General features: G+C 37.9%; 1 protein-coding gene across 2 annotated transcripts; it reads left to right on the top strand.

The window, feature by feature from the left end:
- Positions 1-6,167: 6,167 nt before the first annotated feature.
- On the top strand, positions 6,168-17,496 carry septin2 (septin 2). 2 transcript variants are annotated; one of them, XM_088429226.1, is made up of 13 exons: positions 6,168-6,308; positions 7,718-7,756; positions 8,230-8,344; positions 9,578-9,664; positions 9,738-9,861; positions 10,585-10,719; positions 10,820-10,937; positions 11,136-11,237; positions 11,323-11,468; positions 12,354-12,437; positions 16,085-16,145; positions 16,218-16,307; positions 16,547-17,496. In XM_088429226.1, exons 2-12 carry the CDS (start codon positions 7,733-7,735, stop codon positions 16,293-16,295), a joined length of 1,074 nt encoding a protein of 357 aa, XP_088285352.1. In that variant the 5' UTR covers positions 6,168-6,308; positions 7,718-7,732; the 3' UTR covers positions 16,296-16,307; positions 16,547-17,496. The 2 variants fall into 2 exon arrangements, with proteins under 2 accessions (XP_088285352.1, XP_088285351.1); XM_088429225.1 differs by having other exon boundaries at positions 12,354-12,476.
- Positions 17,497-18,291: the final 795 nt, after the last annotated feature.

Here is an 18,291-nt window from a genome sequence, read left to right as displayed (position 1 = left end):
AATGGGTTTCGGCCAGCAGAGAAGGCCTTGCTGCTGTACTTACAACTTGGAGTGTGCGCTATTGTGTACTTGTCTGTGTTTGGTGTGACTTCTAAGAAAGGGCAAGAGGAAAGGATGGGGCGGGGGTGTTGTTGGTTGAAATGGCTAATAAGAAAAAGTGCCAACAGCACAAAATGTCTGTGGTAATCCGGTTATCCCCAGGCCTTAAAGATACTGTCCCTCTCCTTGGGAAGTCTATCTTTTCTTCTTATGTCAAAACTGTCATCCATGCACTCAGGTGGATTATGGAGTCACGGTTGAGAAAGAAATGGACAGGTACACAAAAAGCCGCAGGTGCTAAAAAATGACAGATGACACAGAGAAGCTGAGTCTGAATGAGAAGGGTGCCACTGTTTGACATTAAAAGATCAACTCGAAAGATGAAGAGGGACGGAATTTCTTTGATTTTAATGCACTGATTGACCACATTTGTTGTCTAAAACGGCCTGAATCGTAACACTTTCTCTTATGATTTGGGGAATTGATGGGCATAATAATTGACTGACCAATTGTTTAGAATTGGTTCCATTGTGTGAAATAGATTGTTGATTAGAGTAAACCCCACATATTCGTTCTACACTATTCACAAGTTCACCTTTTCACATTTTTTTTTCCTGTGGAAAGCATTTTCAGCTTTTCAGAAAAAAACATCAATTGCATATTTTGTGCTTTTTCTCAGATACTACCAAGGCACTGTATAGGAATTGATGTCACAAAAGTATTTTAGATTTCATGTGAGTCGATCTCTTTTGCATGGATACTAACTGTGCACATCTCTATCAGCTTTATAAAGATGTTTCATGACCTGCAGTAACTTTCACTTCCCAAGTGTGCATTTTTTGCACCACTTAATGTGGTAATATTGAAGGTGTTTACAAGCCATTGACTTGGGAATCTAAGTGAATGTTATTCTGTAAACTTTCAATGAGATATTCATAGATATATTAATTTGGATTTGGAACAACTTTACGCTAAATGTTCTACTCCTTAATCTGATTCAGTTTTCTTTGAGGCAACCTAAATAATACTGACCGGGATCCGCACAATAAAACAAGATGAAAGTTGATGACACTGCCAAATTGATTTAGAACACACTACAGTAGATCTCAGAGGCTTAATTTTGGGACACATTTTTTGAAAGAAACATATGGTAAGTAAATGGACAAGATTTCCTTTAGTGGGCCACATAAAATTATGTAGTGGGCTGGATAATGCTTCTGGGCCCTGTATTTGTCACCTGTGCTGTAAGCAGTCCATGTCAACTAGCGTCAATAAATAAATAAATACATAAATAAATAAATAAATAAATACGTAAAAAATTCTTTCAATTTGGTTGAATTTGGTTAGCTCTCATTCTATGTAAGAACATGTAAATATTTAGGTTGAAAAATCCAAAAAATAAAAAAATCATCTGTCACAATATCAATAAGAAAAAAAAATAGCAATGTGCCTGGTAAGAAAAAAAAGTAGATTCTTGTCATACAGGAAGTGATGGGAAAATAAAGCATCATGGATAAGAACGTGTGATAATTTTTTTCTCTGGTTATTGTGAGAAATTATGAACATGATTGGTGTCTTCACATAAAGTGGTATCCCTTTGCATTTCCCAGTACTAAAGAAGTAGGTTGTTGACCCTTAGGAACTGTATTAAACTTTTACTGCATCTTTAAACCAACCATTTTGATGAACAAAAACATTTCACAATTGGTTCGTAAGGCTTCATTTTTCCATCACGACATACAGGTCATGTTAATCCGTGAAGGTTGAAATAAGACAACTGGACTCTTCTTGTTGAATTTGTTGTCGTTAATTTTTGAGGCATATGTGTGACAAATCTCTCCTCTGTAAGAGGCCCTGGAACCCCCAAATTCAATGACCCCAGCAAAGTTACAATTTACCTCTGAGTTATAAGAGAATAACTTCCTCCCAACTGTTATTTTAATGAACCAAGGCAAACCTTTCTAGATAACTAAAAACTTCCATTCCACGTTTTGTTGTTTGCTTTCCTAATGTAATCAAATCAAATCCCAAAAAGTGCATTCTCGGCACAACACTCTTTTTGACACTCCTGAGTCGTCCATTAGGCAATATTTCAGGAGGAAAATCCTAAAAGATTTTCAGTGCTCTTAGGGAGGGATTTCACTAAACCATGTACTTATTCTCATGATACTTAAGAAAAGTAAAGCTCTTTTAATAGCTTTCCTCCTGACACTTTGACAGTGGAATATGCTTTGGTTGACCCTGGGGAGGTTGCCAGAGATGGGGGAGTGAAAAAGAGATCTTTGCCCAACAAATCATTTGCTAAGAACTCATCCTGGCTAAATTAATGTGATTCCTCCAGGGTTGGGAGGATAAACCTGTGTTACATTAACACGGTGGTCCCTATCAGCTAGTTGGTGATACAAGCAAGTCAGCAGTCAATAAGGTACGTTCCTGAGCAGGTGTTTGTCACTGACTTTGTGCCACCACAGCAGTAGATTGAAACATATCCTATATAGTGCTCTTTTAAAATGGAATGTATTGGCCCTAACAGAAAATCTCAAATACACCTCTTTCACATACCCCTCTCACCACCAAAAGCCTTTCTCACACACACAAAAATCTCACACAGAAACACTCACCCTTCCCAAAAATAAGCCAAAATAAAACAAACCACATCTCTTGCATAAACACAACAACAATCTCTTAAATGAACAACTTCAACACAGAAATAAAGACTCACACACACCAAAAAGCAATTTGAAACACAACAAAAAACAAACACGCATATGCAAAACACTCAAAAAAACACACCAAAATTTACTCACAAAATTCATCTCATACACACAAAAATCCCCTCTCTCACTACCAAAAGCCTCCCCAAACAACTGTTAACCTCTCACACACAAGGGAAAAAAAAAACACTCAAACTCACACATATAGCTCTCATCCCTAACAAATAAATTCTCAAAAACACATAAACATGTGACACATCACACGTTTATGTCAAATCCTGCCTCTTCCTTTACAACAAAATACACAACAAATCTTATACGCACAACTAAGAACTGAACCTCACCAAAAACCCACACAAATACACCAGAAAGTAAAAAGAAATAATTCTCACACACAACAATTACTGTATGTCTCACACAACCAAAAACTCTAAACACATGTAAGACAGGAACACACACAAAAAAATTACTCACAAAACATGCACACTCTCACAAAAATACATATCTCACACACCCAAACCCCATCACAGAGAAAACTTTGCCACAGAGTAAGACATCTTTCATAACCACCTTCGAAAAATGTCACGCCCAACGAAATCTCACAACTCTCAAAAACCTTCACTCACGCTGCCCTTTAAACACAAACACACACAGATAAAATTTCACCAAAAACTTAGGTGGCAAAATACAGTCTCACTGAAACTGAAAAACTTACAAATGCCAAGAACCTCTAAAAACAAACATCACTGACACAATAACTTCAAGAACAAGCAAAACTCTAATTCCTCTAAAAAATCTCACTAAAAAAATACCTCTCGCAAACACACAAAGCAAGTTCTTATTCACCAAAACCCGTCACACTATACGTCATCTCATAATGATCCGTTATCAGTATATTCGCTACATCATTCAAGAACAGGACCCCCTTTGCCCCTGTTAAACGAGTGGCTGCCCTTAAGACGTCCCAGAAATGTATTTAAAATAAAATCACATCTGAAGTCATCACATGAAGCCACCATACAAATGACAGAGCCCAGAGCAAGTAAGAAGCTTATGGAAATAATGTTTCCCCCGTGTGCTCAAGATATGCTTCCCGCAACAGCAAAGGGAATAGACTGCTATTTACTAACTTATCTCATGGCTCTTACTGAAGCTAGAGGGAGAAAAACACAGATAGACAGGCAGAAAAGCTTTACACAACATATTTGCCAGTTGACTGAGCCTCTGAGCTAGAATTAAGTAGTGGTGCTGATAGAAGAAGGAGGAGGCCTTGCCACCAAGTGGTCCTCCAAACTGCTCCTCTCTGACGTGTCAAATCTTATTTCATCAAGGTGAATGCTCAAATATAAATAGCAGTGAGAAAACATCGCAGCATATCTTGCTGTTTTGCGTCATTCTCCTTTGAGCAAAAGGCGGGGTGCAGCCTGAACCACAAGATACAGTACAGTACAGAGGTTCTCAGCATTTTTTTCAATGTTTCTGTAAAATATTTTTATTTTTAGCCAAGTGCCCTCTAACCTTCGCAAATCATTTTTGAATGAGAAGAAAAAATGTTTAAAAAATATAAAAAATGTGTGCAGCCTTGTTTAAGTCCCTGAGATGTTATATTAGATATTCTAATACAGTAGCTAGCAAACGGGGGCAAGGGAGTATGTGAGAATTTAACAGGGTTTCTGCATGTATGAACACATCTATTTGAATGATTTTTAATGCCGGACAAGAACTTTACATTATTAAGAACAGATCGATCGTAAACTTACTGCTAGGTTGAGTTTTCATGATTCCTTTATTTACAAAATGCTGTATAACTTTATTTTGTTGAGTTTCACACACGTTGTCACATTGAGATACTGACACAATTTTTTGGCAGACAAGTCAGAAATAAAACAGATGACATTACGTGAGTGATCTTCTAAAGTTGCCAAATAAAATTAAATACGGGAGACTACAGACGTAATTCCCAAGTTTAGTAAATCAGACTTGAATGGCACAACGCTGTTTGTTTCAAGTCCTCCCCATCCAAAACTGCTTTGCGCTAGATTGGAGGTAGGGTTGCACAATTAAACCTGCACAAGATGGTTATACATGTCAAATCAAGCACTTTGTTATTCTACCACCAAGGGAGCAATGTTTCCCACATGTTTGCATGAAAAAAGCCCCTGCTTTTATCATCCTAATTATCTACCAGTGTGAAATGCTGTTGAGTTTCTCACCTGATTCCTAATGTATACCGTGCTAGCTGTCAATTGAGACCCCAAATTGGAATATTTTCGGTTTGAAAGGACCGGAAATGACATTTTGACTGCTAATTGATTGAAAAAGTAAATAATGTACTTGGTTCTAAGTAGGTTTCTTTTTCCTTTTTTTTTTCATTGGTTTGCACACAGCAAGTAAAATAGCAAGTAAGTTTTTGCCATGTCTTGGGTGAATTTCTTTAAATTAGTATTTACTTTTTTTTAGTTTATTATTATTATTATTGGAAGTATCAAGCCTTGAAGCCTTCTTTTTACACTCCTTGTTTAAAAGGAGGGCAATACATTGACGTTTGATCAATCATCATGAATAATCGTGACTTCAATATTGACCAAAATAATTGTGATTATTATTTAGGACATAATCGTGCAGCCCTAATCGGAGGTAATTGGCTGAAGAAATATTTCACAGGAGGTACATCCCTGACACGCACATGAATGGGTCAAGTGCCCCATCAGATTAGGGAGGAAATAGTATTGACTTTTAGGGACAAATTAAAGGCTTCAATGAACTGAATGCTTTGAAATGTGGGAATAGTATGAGCAGATTTTTGCTGTATGAAATACATTCATTTGTACAGACTTCTAGAGACGTGGTTTGCTACTTTAGTTTGCCTGTAATTGCTCATACCAACCAATCAGTAGTTAAAGAAATACTGACATTATCGAGGACATGCCCACCTAGGATGTGAGGATAAAATTGACTGATTAAAGAAATGCTAATCCAAAAATGCACTGCTAATATACTTTAATTTAAATTGGTTACTGATTTTGATAACCCAACGTCACGACAATTTGGTATTCATAGTATTGAACCCATAGCCTCAGAACTGTAAACTCTGAACTTTGCAATTGAAGATCCCGCCCAGATTATTTTGACACAAGGGTTGAAATCTGATTTGACCAAAATTGCCAAATGAATTGCTACATTAAAAAGACAAACTATTTAGGTAACGTTAATACCGTTTTATGGGCAAACGTGGTTTGTAATACAGGTGATTTCTTTAGATAATGTATAGAATTGAACAATACCGAGTTTGAAAGCGTTACGAATGATACCTCCGAAACGCATCATTTACTTTTCCACATCCAATATGGCGTCGACATCTACGTATGTATCCAAATTTTATGCCGCGTTGGTCGTGCGGTGCATTGTGGTCCTCTGTGCCTTTGCTTGGAGGAAGCTGCGTGCACCGGAATCTGAAGAATTCGAGGTGTCCGCCAAGCCAAATTGTTCTTCTCTACCGCCGCTCTCTGTTCCTCTTTGTCTTCTCCGCACTCCATTTTCCAGCGGACGCTTAAGGTAATGATCATTATGTCTGAAGCTCATCACTTTTTTCCCGATAATAAATCACATAAGACTTGACTCGCTGTAACTAGTTGGCTAAAATTAGCATCACGAGTTAAACCGGGAGAAGCTAATCGGGTCGATGAGTGAGTAGATAATGCAATCCATAATGCTAGGAATGGTAAATAAGAGGCTTCGATTTTTTTTTACCGCTCTCTATTTTGTCTTTGAAAGCATAACCATGATTATTTCTTTTTCCGCGGACGTTACCCATCAGCCACGTTCCACACCCACTTGAGCGTGAACAGTTATGGTACTTAACGGTCCACTTCCCTGCACTACAAACGCGTAATAAGCGCCGTTTACAATTCATGCGTTTTAGTCTTATTTAATTGCAGTCAAAGTGGGTAGTGTGCGTCCGTGTTTTCAAAGTTCGACGGTAAAACAAAAACGCAATGATTATTTTGCGGTGACCGGCAATTCGCCACCAAACGTTGCTTTGCTGCAAATCGCGCGAGAACTCGCGTAATGAAGTCGGATTCGCCCTGCATTGATTTAGGAAGTAGGAACTGCTATTGCTGTATTTGAGTTACAGTATTAGATTAAAAAAAAAAACAACATTGATTAAGTAATTACCTGGATGGCTTTTCCTGTACTTTGAAGTACAGTCTGGTCCTTGAGAGCCCGTATCCTGCATGGATTTTGTGTTTTCTCCTCAACCAACACACCAGAATGAAATGATGAGGATTGTTATCAGCAAATCATTTGAATCAAGTGTGTTGGTTGAGGGAAACATCGAAAACACGAACGCCTCAAGAGTAGATAGGTTGTGTTCCAGATTGTACCTTTGTTTCTCATTTCCATTTGCAACCATTGTAGGAGTTGAAAAAGAAAATTAAGATGTTAAGAAAAGTTCATTATTATCCATACATATTCCAAAGAGCATTTTTCTTACAAAATGCATTACTTACACAAATATTTACTCACTGATTGCAACATGAATTTTTTTTCTGTCAATGTTTTTTCGTGAGAAAAAACAAACAAACAATGCAATGCTGTTTCCATTTCACGTCATTTAACTCTGTTTACCACCGGCAAAACCACAGGATGTACACAACTTAGAAACAGCAATATTTGATTAGAGATCACTTTAGGTGTGAGTAATAGTATACACAAATATCTTACAAACTGTAATGTAAGCTAACAGGAAAAGAAGCAGATCATGGTTTTTGTGTGTGTGTATGTGTGGTGATATTTGAGCTCTCTCTCAAAGCAAACCAGACTTCCTGTCTCTCACACTACTAAGACTTGGAGGCATTCAGGCATGAGAATTTAATACTGCTCTTAAATGGATTTTCAAAGGCATGTTATATGTTTTTTACCCATTATCATTTTTTGATAAAATGTGTTTTTTGTCCTTTAAGGAGCAGTGTTGAAATATGTCGCACGGTGACAAAATGAAGGTACGTCTGGTGAACACTTTTCTGTACATTGGGTTTGTGATCCGTTATAATCCAAAGGTTGGAGTAAGTCATAAGTATTGACCTTCAAGGTTCAATCAATTTACAAGTTACGGTGGCAAAGCAAATTGATTCCTCGGTAAATTTCCGGCTGGTCATTTGTCAAATCATACAGTTGCTGTCACAATATAAAGTATCGTATGTTAGCTGATGTGGACTCAGCTTGGATATTTATGCTAGTTAGCTGCATGAACACATTATTATTATTTTTTTTTTTTAATTTTCTCATCCTGCTGATGATATTATCTATTACTTTCTGGAATGAGAGGTGGTAGTTGTTGGTGAGAGCAGCCATTTCGGCACTAAAAATCTGCGTAAACAGCTGTCCAGCAGTAGCCACTAAAAACTGTCTCTCATCACATAAATCACCAAACAAAGCTTCATGTGTTGCATGTATTTTGCTCTTGTTTCTACAGCAGGGCCAATTCACTAACCCTGAGACACCGGGGTACGTTGGATTTGCCAACCTGCCCAATCAGGTTCATCGCAAATCTGTCAAAAAGGGCTTTGAGTTCACGCTTATGGTCGTTGGTAAGTTTATAACCCTGTTTTCATGCTATTTGCTGTCATCAGTTTCTCCTAAGATTATTAAAAAACAAACAAACAAAAAAAACAACACAAACACAGCATACTTTGCTGTGTAGCTTTTCTTGATGCATAAATGTAGTAGTGTGTATTGCAAGTGACATCAGTTTAGTTGTTCAGCTGGAGTCTACATGTAGCCTTGTAAACTCCTGATGTGAGAACACTCACCCTCACCCCCACTTGGGAATGGGGGAGGGTGGAAACGCACTGCTCATCCTTTCCTTGAAAATAAAACTGGAATGTGGCCCGTTCGCCTGAAGGGATTGTTACAATCAGTGAGTGAGGCTCGCGCTTTTGCTGACCTCACTAAATGATTATTTCACCTTCTGGGTGAGCTCTTGCTTCAGTGCTCTGTTGGAACTCAGTCACAAGATTCCGGCATCAAACGCCTGCTTGAGACCATGACACGATCACGAGACCTTCACTGACATTTACTCACGCTGCAGTTCTTGACTAACTTTTAATTGTCCATTTATATCATACATCAGTATTTAGTTTTGGAGGTTGTCACGTTTCAAAGTGCAAAATGTTTTGAAATGATGAAGTGGACTAAAATCAGTGGGGGGGGGGACTCAACAGGGCGTGTGCTCACACAAAACTATTATATTACATTGAATGGCATGAAGTTAACTTTCTTGATTGACTGGGAGCGCTCACACTGATACTTTCTCACAGGGAGCTGTGTTTAGGTCAAATTTCAACACTTGCTTAAGTTACCAAATATGGTTTGTTGTTGATTATATGGGGCTAACTAATAAGATTTGTGTGGCGCTTTTGCAAACTGATCCGAAAAGCTCTCTGGAGCTGATCCGGACATCCTTAAGGAGACCTTGGTGTTAAGAAAATCCAGAATTGATGGCATATAAAATGTGAGGCCACCGCAAATGTAGATGCTTTTGAGCAATGTCAATAAATACTAGCTTTTCTTAATTCATGAGCTCTGATAATAATCCTCAGACATCATGTGGTGCTGACAGATTAATAACCAAAACACGTCCACACCCTAGGTTGCAAGATTAGCTACCTGATAGCTCCAGGAAAGATTAACTATGAAGCCAAATTTAGTATTGTGTCTAAAGGTGTGCTGCTTAGAAGCCGGGAGCGTTTTATCACGGGTTACATGTTCAAGCACTTAATTGTGTATGTTTTTTTTTTTTTTCCCCCTTTTTTTGGCAAAAGGTGAATCTGGGCTAGGAAAATCCACCCTGATCAATAGCCTCTTCCTGACTGACCTGTATCCTGAGAGAATCATCCCAGGAGCAGCAGGTAAAACACCAGCACCAACATAACGTGTTGCTGAGCTTCATGCACAAACTTTTTTTTTTTCATCCTCAAACAGAGAAAATCGAGAGGACGGTTCAGATCGAGGCATCCACCGTGGAAATCGAAGAGCGGGGCGTGAAGCTACGTCTCACTGTGGTCGACACCCCAGGATATGGAGACGCCATCAACAGCCAGGACTGGTATGAAAAAGGGCTTGAATCTGAAGTCGACGTGAAGGTTATTATGTTGGGGCAATGTTGATGAATCAATGATGGCTATGATATTTTTCTCCATTATTAGCTCCTAACAAAAGCTCACTCATTTCTTTTCCCCACTTTCCATATTTGTATTTGCAATGAAAAATTCCCAGGAGTCTTCCACTTGTATGCCCTTTTGTGACTTCCGTATATTTAGCTCTGTTGCAACCAGGCCACTGAGCTTAAGAGTGTCAACTAGGGCCCGACTGATTATTTGGCTGGCCGATTATGCATCAGCCAAATGGCTTATATTTTCCATTCATTTGAACCTTTTACCTTTATGTAGTCTTAACCATTTGCATTGGTTGTATACGAAGAACAGTAGTGTCATTTTTTTATTATTTATTACACATAAATCCGTACCATAACTTCGTATCCTTCAATATGTGTCATGACATTTTTTTGCCATTCTGTGAACCTGTCATTCAAAACTAAGCAATCTTAATTTTTTACAAGAAATGATTTGATGAGCAATGGAAGGATGTTATGCAAAGAATTGGCCTGCTTGTTCCTATTTTACACGCAACATAAAGTTAGTATTTATTTTTTTTAAAACAAAGATCACACCTGAAATCTTGCAAGGTATGATGTTAGGAAAAAAATAAACAGTTAGGCATTCAAATGTCTAATTGTAATTAATGTTTTGTCACATTTTTTTTCAACCAGTTTCAGCACCATCATCAGCTACATTGACGACCAGTTTGAGCGCTACCTCCACGACGAGAGCGGTCTAAATCGTCGCCACATCGTCGACAACAGGGTCCACTGCTGCTTCTATTTCATCTCTCCGCTCGGCCACGGGTGAGTCCGGCCAGCGGCGTTCTCCTTGCCCACTGGAACACCGATCGTCAATAAATTTATGGCCGTCTTTTCGCTCACACGCCTTGTGTCCTTCTCCCAGCTTGAAACCCCTGGATGTTCAATTCATGAAGGCCATCCACAATAAGGTCAATGTGGTCCCTGTCATTGCCAAGGCGGATACGCTCACCCTCAGAGAGAGAGAGAGGCTCAAGCGCAGAGTGAGTGTGACGCTTGTTTTCTTTTTAAGATTATATCGCACATTTTAAATCGTCCATAATTATCCGAAGACTCAATTTGTAAAGGCTTTATAAATGTAAAAATGTCCTCAATTTGCTAAACCTGGAAACTAGAAACTGAACCTGTTCTCAGTTCTCCAAACAGTTAAAACTAAACATTTGATGTTTTACTTTGTTCAGATTCTTGATGAAATTGATGAACATGGAATCAAGATTTACCACCTGCCCGACGCCGAGTCGGATGAGGATGAAGACTTTAAAGAGCAGACCAGGATCCTCAAAGTAAGCTAATGTTTGATTTTTGGTCCCTGTTACCACATGTCATTGAACAGAAACTTAAAATTAGGCCTAATGCCATCTTCCCCAGGCTAGCATCCCTTTTGCGGTGGTCGGCTCTAACCAGCAGATCGAGGCCAAGGGGAAGAAGGTGCGGGGCCGCCTGTACCCCTGGGGAGTGGTGGAGGTGGAGAACCCCGAGCACAACGACTTCCTCAAACTGCGCACAATGTTGATGTGAGCACAGCCGATACTTCCAATCGCCTTTAAAACATCTTGCGAGATCAGAACGCTACAAGATTTCCTTTTTCTGTACAGTACTTGAGGAGCTTGTTGGCCCAGAAGTGCAATGGAGTACACATTAAAACACACTTCCGAATGAGGTGAAAAGGCAGGGCCGACTTCAAAATAAACCTTACAGGACCAAATAATCTAGTACAATAGTAATAATAGCGTCCATCATAAATTAACCGTTAGCTTGCAGCGCTCCAGAGCCCCCGAGAACTGACAGATTACTTTTCAAGGGCTCTTTAATAGAAGTAAATGACTGTGCATACTTTTGATGCTGACGGCCTGATCAACATACCAGGTTGACCCAAATGTGTGTTCATTGACCAAACTGTAAAGGGAGAGAGTTGTTTCAAATCTCTGTTCATATTGAAGTTAGAAACCAGAAAAGTATAAAAGTTGGTTATTCGTAATTAAGTAGAAATGTGTTTTTTGGTCACCTGTGTTTATACTTGATTTTCATCAAGTTTTTTTAAAAACACCCAATAACTGCAGCCCTACATGAGAAATACCGGATGCTCTGATTTCATTCAAATCACCCGTGTGGGGATATTTTGGTTTACATTTACATGCCTAGATTGTTAAAAAAAATTTGGTCTGCTCAACAAAAAACTGGAAAATTTATTATAGGCATTACTTTACCCATTTTGCAAAAATTTGTTCATCTCGTCGATCCAATCTTATGAGAAATTTTCTTGTGGATTTGTGTCATTTTTCCATCCCTACTGATCACTGGAGAAGACACTCAGTGGCCGACCAAATGTTTGTAGCTTGCTTACAAAAGTGTTATCTAATTTGTTGATATGCGTGACACCATTTTGCACAACTCCTCAGAACCCACATGCAGGATCTCCAGGAAGTGACCCAGGACTTGCACTACGAGAACTTCCGCTCAGATCGCCTGAAGCGCAGCGGCAGGTTGTCCTCCCACGGTTACGTTCTACCTCTATCCCCTGCGTACGTACTACCTGTCTCTGCTTGCTTCTCTTCACATCCTCCCCCTGCACTAGAAATACATATTTACCTTCAGATATCGTAAGATACACCCATAAAATGAGAAATTCATCCTGACACACACAAAAACTTTGGATACATTTTTTTTTCTCTCTCAAAATTTGGTCCAAATATACAAGAACAGTCTTTAAATATCAAAGTAGATGAAACCATTTTCAGATGCGGTTTGTATTTATTGGGAAATAACCATCATTATAGTTCTTGTAGTATCAGTTTTACTGTAGCTCTAACTCATCATTTTTGCATGTCAATGACGCTGGCAAAGAGCAAGTCCAACAATTGATGAACTGAGTGTTGTCGTGTCGACGACAGGGCTAGGCAAAGTACAAGTTATTATATTTTATCTCGTTAAGTCTCTCTCAAATTGACTATAACGAATAACAAATTATTGGTAAAACCTAGCATTTAGCGTATACATTTAACATTTTTATTTTGTGATCGTTACAGTTCAGCACCAGTGATTCGCGTTTTCTATTTTTTTAAAGAATTGACTAATTATAATTAAATGTATAAAAAAAAGACAATTAGCTTTTATTTTGAAATGAGCCATTCTACATGTACAAAATTTTGTCATTTTAAAATATGGTATTTTAATGACTGAGTGGCTATCTACAAAAAAATAATCAATTCTTTTCATTGATAAATGGCTAGTTTGACAAATTGTTAGCATTAATTTTATGAACCCAAACAGGTTTACATCATTTGAACATATTTATAAACAGTCACTTTTGTTTTTTACATTTAAAATTGGCGATTTTTATTAGAGGATGTCAAGATTTTTATTTATACTACTAGAAATGATGTATAACGTGTTCTATGCAGCCTACACTAGTCCAAACACTGTAATTTTTTTAAATTAATATTGCAATTGGGGAATATGAATGAGGCAGCAATATCCGGCCATTTGTACTCAAAAGGGGTGGCTATTTTGTCATATCCGTCAAATGGAAAGGATATTACATTTGCTCAGGTAATTACCAGTGACTGCTCAGCACCTGAATGTCACATGACCTAAAGAAAAACGCTAAATGGCTAATTATAGATAAATAAATCGAATTAGTACTAGTAACAAACAAAATAAGCAATGGATGATACAATTTACTTTTAAACTAACAGAATTTTATTTTTTATGTGCATATATATGTATGCATTTTTTTAATATTTATTTAGCAATTGAGCAAATTTTGCCCATCCCAGGTGTACTGCTGCTTTGTCAGTAGCATGTGTGATTTGTAGCGGACTTGAGCAGGATTGCCACGCTGTCATTTTTAACAAGTCATCCACCTCGAAATAGCTCCCAAAAAGTTGTTTTCAGTTCTCCTCTCGAAAGCCAATCCAGGATAAAGGACTGGTTTTTCTGGTCTTCACATTCCCCGGCCATCTGCGCTATGATGGCGTTCCGCTCTTGATTTGTCCAATCCCGTGAGTGGATTATTGGAGGTACTGTTTTTTTTTTCGTTTGTCTTCAAGTGGGGGAGAGATTGCTGTTCCCCTTGACCTTCACACCTTCTGCCACCTTTCTTCCAGCCTTTTGTTGATAGATGCCCACTTCCTCTAGCAGACAGCTTGACTAACCCACTGACCCCCTTTTTTCCCAATTTTCTCAGTGTGGCTTTTGTCATGTTCACCTAATGTTATCTGCACTCCTGCCATTAAAAAAATAAATAAAATAACTTACACAGAATAAGCTTTTGTGCATCACTGGCACTGAATATATACACAAGTTTGTTTCCTTTTTATCCACACAATCACAAAATATTAGGGGTAGCTTTTGGGTGAAAATTTCAGATTGGAGGAATGTGCATTTCAATGTTTTTCTGTGACTCTTCCAGTCTCCCAGCTGATGACACTGTGACACTTCAGTGGCCACTAAAGTCACAGTGGATAGAAGAAGTCTACACACCCCTGTTTAATCGTCAATTTTTTGTGATATTAAAAAAAAAGATACTGATCAGAAATCATTTCAACTTGGAGAACTCAGTTGATTAAATCTTGAGAGGAAAAGTAAAAACAATATATAGGGTTGACAATAAGTCAAGGATGCTGTTATACATTTAGACCATTTCATGGGAAACACAAAAAGGTTTGTCTATGTCCACAATACAATTTCTCTGTCCCAAAAATATTTAAAGTGAAACAAATACCATATGTATGACCTTCACTGAATTTTTCATAATATCCACAACCTACTGTGTATTTTGCTTTCCTTGCTGCTACCCAATATTTAAACTAGGGTGTGTATACTTTTTATTCCAACAATATAATATCAAAAGTTTGAAAGAGACTGGAAGAGTCATCGAAAGGCAAAGGAGTGTTTCGAAATTCTCAAAATTGTGTTTTTTTTTTTTTTTCAAACAGCTCCTAGTTAGAGAGCAAGTTGTTAAACACATCATCTAAATTAGGCAACAACAAAATTCTACCTTGAAGTTTCAAAGTGATTTTTAAAAGCTTAAAAGTGATATTTTTTCCACGCAAACTCTTGTTAGGACCAGTGTTGGGAGTAATGGCATTACAAAAGTAGTGTAATTACTGTAATGCATTACTTTTTGTTGTTACGCGGTAGTGTAATGTATTACACACAAAAATAGTCAAATTTTACTCTGTACAAATGAGAGTAACACATTTTTAACCTGAAAGAGGTGTTTTTTATTTTTATTTTTTTCAACAAAAATTTGCCAGAATCACCGCAAGAATGGAGCAGAAAACCTGGGGCAAAATGTTTACTTCCTGTTATTAGTATTTACTTCAGAGATGAGTGCTGCACTTGCAGATGCCAAGTTGAATATGGATGATATGGACATACGCCTATTACTTTCAGTTCGTCACAGATAAAAACAAGAATAAAATAGTTAGGTGCACTTTGTGCGCCACACCTTAAGAGCTGTCCACTTCGCCAAATAGCACCAGTAATTTGAAAAAACATTTAGAGCGAAGCCATAGTAACGTGAGGTTATCCTAACAAAACACACGGAGGATTGAGTGGAGTTAAAAAAAAAAAAAAGCAGGCAAAATGATCATTCTCTCGCTCAGGGATGTCACTTCCACACAATAATGATGATGTACGCTCGCTGCTAACGTTAGCCTCACAAACCATCTATTTTTGAAACATCTGTCTTTAAAGGTTTACAGTACAATACAGATAAAATGATTAGGCTAAAGCCAGCCTTCTACTGGATGTGTAATGATCATAATGAGCTACATTTATAATGGCAAATCCATATTTCCAGTTGTGGTGGTGAGAGTAATGTAAAAGTAATGCAATAGGAATACAGTAATAATGTAACTAATAAATTTGAAATGACAGCAATAGGTAATAACTAATGCATTACAGCTTTGAAGTAACCCGCCCAACACTGGTTAGGACAAATTCCAATTCAGGTCGTATTAGGGAAAAAAGCCAAAGGGGATTTGCCAAAGGGTTCCTCCTGTGTTTCACCTAGAAGCCAAATACCCCTACGCTTTTGTGAGTGGTTTTAAAATAAACAATCTGTTACAATGGGCGTCTTGGAGTAGCGCTTTCACTAACTGTGTCTCTTGTTCGACTGCTGCAGAAAGGGTCCGGAACCGGAGGAAATGGACAAGGATATGATTCTGCAGGAGAAGGAAGCTGAGGTGGGCGGTGCCACACATGGCCAACGCCGCATCAAATGCGCATAAAGAAAACTTGTTTTGCGTGTCTTCCAGTTGAGACGAATGCAGGAGATGATCGCCAAGATGCAGGCCCAGATGCAGAAGCAGGGGGACGGAGAGGGAGACGTTTGAAAAGATGATGAAGTGAGTAAGATCCTCAAGTTGCCCTTCAAAGTCTCTTGCTGCAAATTGGATAGCGCTTGCACTGTGGACGTTTTAAAATACAAGGAGTATCAATTAAAAGACTATACTTCAAAGACATCAGTATTTTTTGCGCACCTAATCAATATGACACCAATTTAGTATTTTTTGGGCCTCAAATGAGTATTTATGATATGGCTATGGATCTGTACAGAAGCGCTGAATGATTGGTTTTATTCCAGGTTGTTTGCGGCGCCACTTGACTTGGACCAGAGACAAAACGAAGGACAAGCTAAGAGGAAAGCAGCCAATCCGGCTCTTGACTTGTTCATTCAGTCCCACTTGGGATCTGGATTGCTGATATAGTAAAATGTATTCAAACAGTGTTTAAATTAATTACAAATATATATCCTCACAGTTTTATTTCTTACACTTTTCTTTTACACATTTGCCACAATCAAATGACCTTTGAATTTTAAGTGGAACCTAGTATATCTTTTTTTTTTTTTCTTAAATACAGGTACATCATTTTCTGTTACTTGTATTTTTGCATTGACAAATTTGACGACAAATTTCTTCCTGTGTGTTTGGACCTAAAAGATAAAATCTTGCAGATAGTTTTCCTATAAAAGAGCCTCACCGAGTCAGGAACAAGTCTTGTCTTGTGAATATTTTGGTGTGAGGGTGAAAAGGGTATTTTGTTTCCCCCAGGTAAAAAAAAGTGTGCCATGAACCGTTAAGATATCATGACCCTCATGCATGCTACATTACGTCCAATATGAGGCCATTTGAAGTGATCCAGTTGCGCAGACGTCTTTTCTGTCAAGTCAGCATGATGGAGTGTCTGAAATCATGTTTGCTTGGACAAACTGTTACATGTAATACTGTTGGCTTCCCAAATGAAGGATTTTTGTTTTATGCTCCTTTGTCAGGTAAAAGATTTTCATTTTTTTTTTTTTTTTTTTTTGTACTGTTTGGGGAATTCATGCCCCAGTGACAGTGTCAAATTTGTTAATTCAAGGCCAGAATATGTTTGGTAAGGTGGCCCATATAAGTCATTCATGCCAATGAATCCCTCACCAGCCAAACTGTGACCTCCTGACATTCCTTTTTGAGCTGTTTTTAATCCAATCTTGCACCAAATATTGTTCTCGATGTATAATGTTGTAATAAAAGATTTATTCAAGTTGTGGATGCGTTGTGAGCTCAACCGTATATTTTTTAATGCTACAGATATGAGAGAAAACATTTAATCTGCTACAAATGCATTACACTACTCCCTTAGTAAAATAAGCTTGTGATATGGATCCATTTTTTCTAAAAAATAAACGGAATCAAAACAAAGCCCCAAACCGAAATCCGATTTAATATGGCGCGATTCAATATTCACAGTTCACTATTTTTCATCACGAGATTGCTTCCCGTTGCACACCATCAGACCGCCTTGACCATGTACAGTAGTACAGTGTTAAAAAAAAATGCGACATCTTGTGGCGAAATTGGGTATTGCCTATCTTAATTCATCGATTGAAAGGGTTCTTTTTAACCATGCAATTCATGGTGTCGATCAATTCATAGTTTTATGAATTGATATCGGGATATGAAATTAAAGTCGATTCCAATCAATTGATAAAAAACTATAACCAGGTACAAGTCACACCCACTACCAAAGTACCGTCAATATTTAAAGGCATTTTTTTTTGTAGTTTACTGCATATTTTTTAAATCGTTTCTCGTTATTGTGGCTTTGTGTCTCATCGTGACTATCTCGCAATTGTTATGGTTATTTATGAAACCCTTCCAAAAAAAAAAAACAACTTTGTCATTTTGTAATTCCTGGGTAATTTAGGTATAGATATCACATGTGTGTTGAATTGATGTGAAGACTATTAGGAGAGAGAGTGCGTGTGTAGTGTGTGCTTGGAAAATGTCTTTCCTTCCGTCAAGAAATAAAGTCTATGATATAAGAAAAATACGCAAATTTTAG

This window comes from Hippichthys cyanospilos, chromosome 12 (genome assembly GCF_059441005.1).
Source record: "Hippichthys cyanospilos isolate Australia breed blue-spotted pipefish chromosome 12, RoL_Hcya_1.0, whole genome shotgun sequence".
Taxonomy (NCBI): Eukaryota; Metazoa; Chordata; class Actinopteri; order Syngnathiformes; family Syngnathidae; genus Hippichthys; species Hippichthys cyanospilos.
Note: the sequence above shows the minus strand (reverse complement) of the source record. Positions and strands in the feature narration are given on the sequence as shown.

Coding starts and splice junctions, on each gene's coding strand:
- septin2 (XM_088429225.1), top strand. CDS start 7,733: ATGTCGCACGGTGACAAAATGAAG. Junction 9,665..9,737: donor AATCATCCCAGGAGCAGCAG/GTAAAACACCAG, acceptor ATCCTCAAACAG/AGAAAATCGAGAGGACGGTT. Junction 9,862..10,584: donor GCCATCAACAGCCAGGACTG/GTATGAAAAAGG, acceptor TTTTTCAACCAG/TTTCAGCACCATCATCAGCT.